Here is a 2,526-nt window from a genome sequence, read left to right on the forward strand (position 1 = left end):
TCTACGGTCATTTGTTGAAGAATTTCTTCTATTACATTACTTTTTTACATTACCTCTTACATTACAACCATGGAAAAGCAAGTACGAAAAAATTTCTCGGATGTAGAAAACAATATTTTGATTGCTCTTGTAAGCGAGTATAGTGACGTGATCGAAAATAAAAAAACTAACGCGGTTTTTAACCGACAAAAAGAAAATGCATGGGAAATCCTGATGGAGAAATTCAATGCATCGCCAGGAGTGTTCCCCAGGACCACCAAGCAATTGCACGATAGGTACCGGAATATGAAGAAACAATCGTTGAAGAGTGTGGCAGAAGAAAAGAGGGAACTGTTCAAAACTGGCGGGGGTGTACTGCAGGCCCCTATCGTTACGCCACTGCAGGAGTGAATAATATCCATAGGTGCCAGTAGAGTTCCCCTGCCAAGCGCAGTCGACTCTGATGCTGACTATCAGCCCATTGATGTTGAAGGTAAGAAATCATTCTGTGTTTAAACTGTTGTTCCCCATTAATAAGCAACATATGGAAATTTTAAATTTTTGTTTGGAAACTGATTTTTGTTTTTTGTTATCTTTACAGTCTCTTTCGCCGAATCAGAGGCACAAAGCTACTGTGAAGACGATGAGGTAAGATGATACGAATATTTACTGTTATTCAGGAGAAATGTCCTCGCCTCACATTTCTATGTACATATATCAAGTTCTTTTTTTAATGCAGCTTTCTGCAATTGCATGTCAAAATAAAATGTAGACTGTGTGAAATATCATACAAAAAAAAAATTAATTAAAATAAGTTTCTATTGCAATTCACACAAAATTATTTTCAGTTCACTTATGTATAAGTTGATAGTAGAGAAAATATTTTTGTGTTTGCAATGTAAGATGAAGTTATGCAATGAAAAGAGTTTCACGCAATTACAAATATTCAAAATATTGTCGAATCTAATGAGGGGAAAAGTTTCACCAACAAGAAAAGCTATTCATGAACGTGCATAGAGATGTGAAGCGAGAATATTCTCCTGGATGTTAAAATTGAATAGTTTAGACTGCGTTCTAAAAATTTACTACTTTTGTTTACATTATGAAATATAATTCAGTTTTGAAGAATAAAAGTTTGAGAATAATCTCTGTTACTGTGGGAGGTCGCATTAGCTTTTTGTTATGAAGCTTTTTTGGAAACTTTTGAACATTACAACGATTTTTATAAAGTGATTAAAAATTTTAGAAAATTTTTCTTCACAAGAAATCTCCAAAACAATATTTGAAAATTTCATATCTATTCAAGAATGTGTTTGGAATATTAATTATGAATATTTACAAATGCATTTCATAATTTTCACCACAGGTCTGCATCTGTTTGTCTCATTGCCCCCCCCCCCCCTCCCCACCTTCTCAGGCAAATAATATGCTCTAATCACCCTGGTGTTGCTTCTATGAGAAACACTGCTTGTGCTATTATTGTCCTTCCTCACATCTGGTCCCCCTTATGCCAGAGGCATGAATGTGCTCATTTGTCATTTTTTTTATCACCTTGTTTGTGCGAGACTTTATTTTGCTATCTTAAGTTATGCCTGATATGCAAATGTGTATCCCTATTGAAAAATTTTAGGCAATTAACCTCGTACATGGATAGTCAACATTCAAATTGCATTTCCCCCGTTTGTTTTTTTCCCAGTGAGAAAAGTATCATTCATGCTTTTGGCATGAGGGCACTGATGTATAAGTAGCAATTTATCAACCACCTTTATGTATGATGCATTCATTACACTAATGTGTCGTTGCAGGATAGCAACAACCCTGGGGAAGGACCGTCTTTCGAGGCAGGCGTGTCATCATCGCAAGCCTCAACACCACCTTCTAGAAAAGGCCAGAGCAGCTCATTTCTGGAATACGACCTCGGAGAGGGGACATCTTCCCAACTCCCCAAAAACAGTATGGTGCGACCACCACCACCAACAGCAGCAGCCACCTGCAAAGAAAGCAAGAGGTTTTTTTGGCGGGAGAGTTACCTCCACACAAAGAGTGATGAAATGGCCCCCAGCGAGGAAGCAGATAGCTGTTCCAGCATCTGCAGTGTCAGCCAAACGAGTATCTGAAGCGATACGGGAGAATTCCCGAAGAGAGGCTGAACTGCATGAACTTAAAAAAAACCAGCAAATTGAGCAACATGCTATAATTATGCAGTTGCGAAGAAAAGAACTGGAGTCACATAATGAACTGCATGCATTCAAGAAAAAAATTCTTGAAAAACAGTTAGTTATTTTTGAGGCATTTCAAAAGATGATGGAGAATTAATACATTGTACATATAAAATTTAATTTCATTTCAATTTTTTTTTCATTCCTTTTTTTAATATTATTCATTTCTTTTTTAATGTATTCATTTTGTTTTTAACTTTTCATTTATTCATTTCATTTTTAATTTTCCTTTTTTTCTGTACATAATAAACATATTTCAATTGAAAACCTTATGTATGTCTCCATAGGCGTCCACAGAATTTTCTCAAGGGGAAGTTTTTATCCTGGA

General features: G+C 35.9%; 1 protein-coding gene across 1 annotated transcript; it reads left to right on the forward strand.

Moving 5' to 3' along the window:
* Positions 1–349: 349 nt before the first annotated feature.
* On the forward strand, positions 350–2,295 carry LOC149068322 (uncharacterized). The gene is made up of 3 exons (XM_089251925.1): positions 350–472; positions 581–627; positions 1,785–2,295. The coding sequence occupies exons 1-3, from the start codon at positions 443–445 to the stop codon at positions 2,293–2,295; spliced, it is 588 nt and encodes a 195-aa protein (XP_089108051.1). The 5' UTR covers positions 350–442.
* Positions 2,296–2,526: the final 231 nt, after the last annotated feature.

This window comes from Pholcus phalangioides, unplaced genomic scaffold, assembly GCF_987345545.1.
Source record: "Pholcus phalangioides strain wild (caught in Gottingen) unplaced genomic scaffold, Ppha-v1.0 ptg000027l_1, whole genome shotgun sequence".
In the NCBI taxonomy this organism is placed as follows: Eukaryota; Metazoa; Arthropoda; class Arachnida; order Araneae; family Pholcidae; genus Pholcus; species Pholcus phalangioides.

What these genes read in the sequence shown, in the direction of transcription:
- LOC149068322 (XM_089251925.1), top strand. Translation starts at nt 443, where the DNA reads ATGCTGACTATCAGCCCATTGATGTTGAAG. An exon ending in TCAGCCCATTGATGTTGAAG is followed by an intron (nt 473 to 580) that starts GTAAGAAATCAT and finishes TTATCTTTACAG; the next exon opens with TCTCTTTCGCCGAATCAGAG. An exon ending in GCTACTGTGAAGACGATGAG is followed by an intron (nt 628 to 1,784) that starts GTAAGATGATAC and finishes GTGTCGTTGCAG; the next exon opens with GATAGCAACAACCCTGGGGA.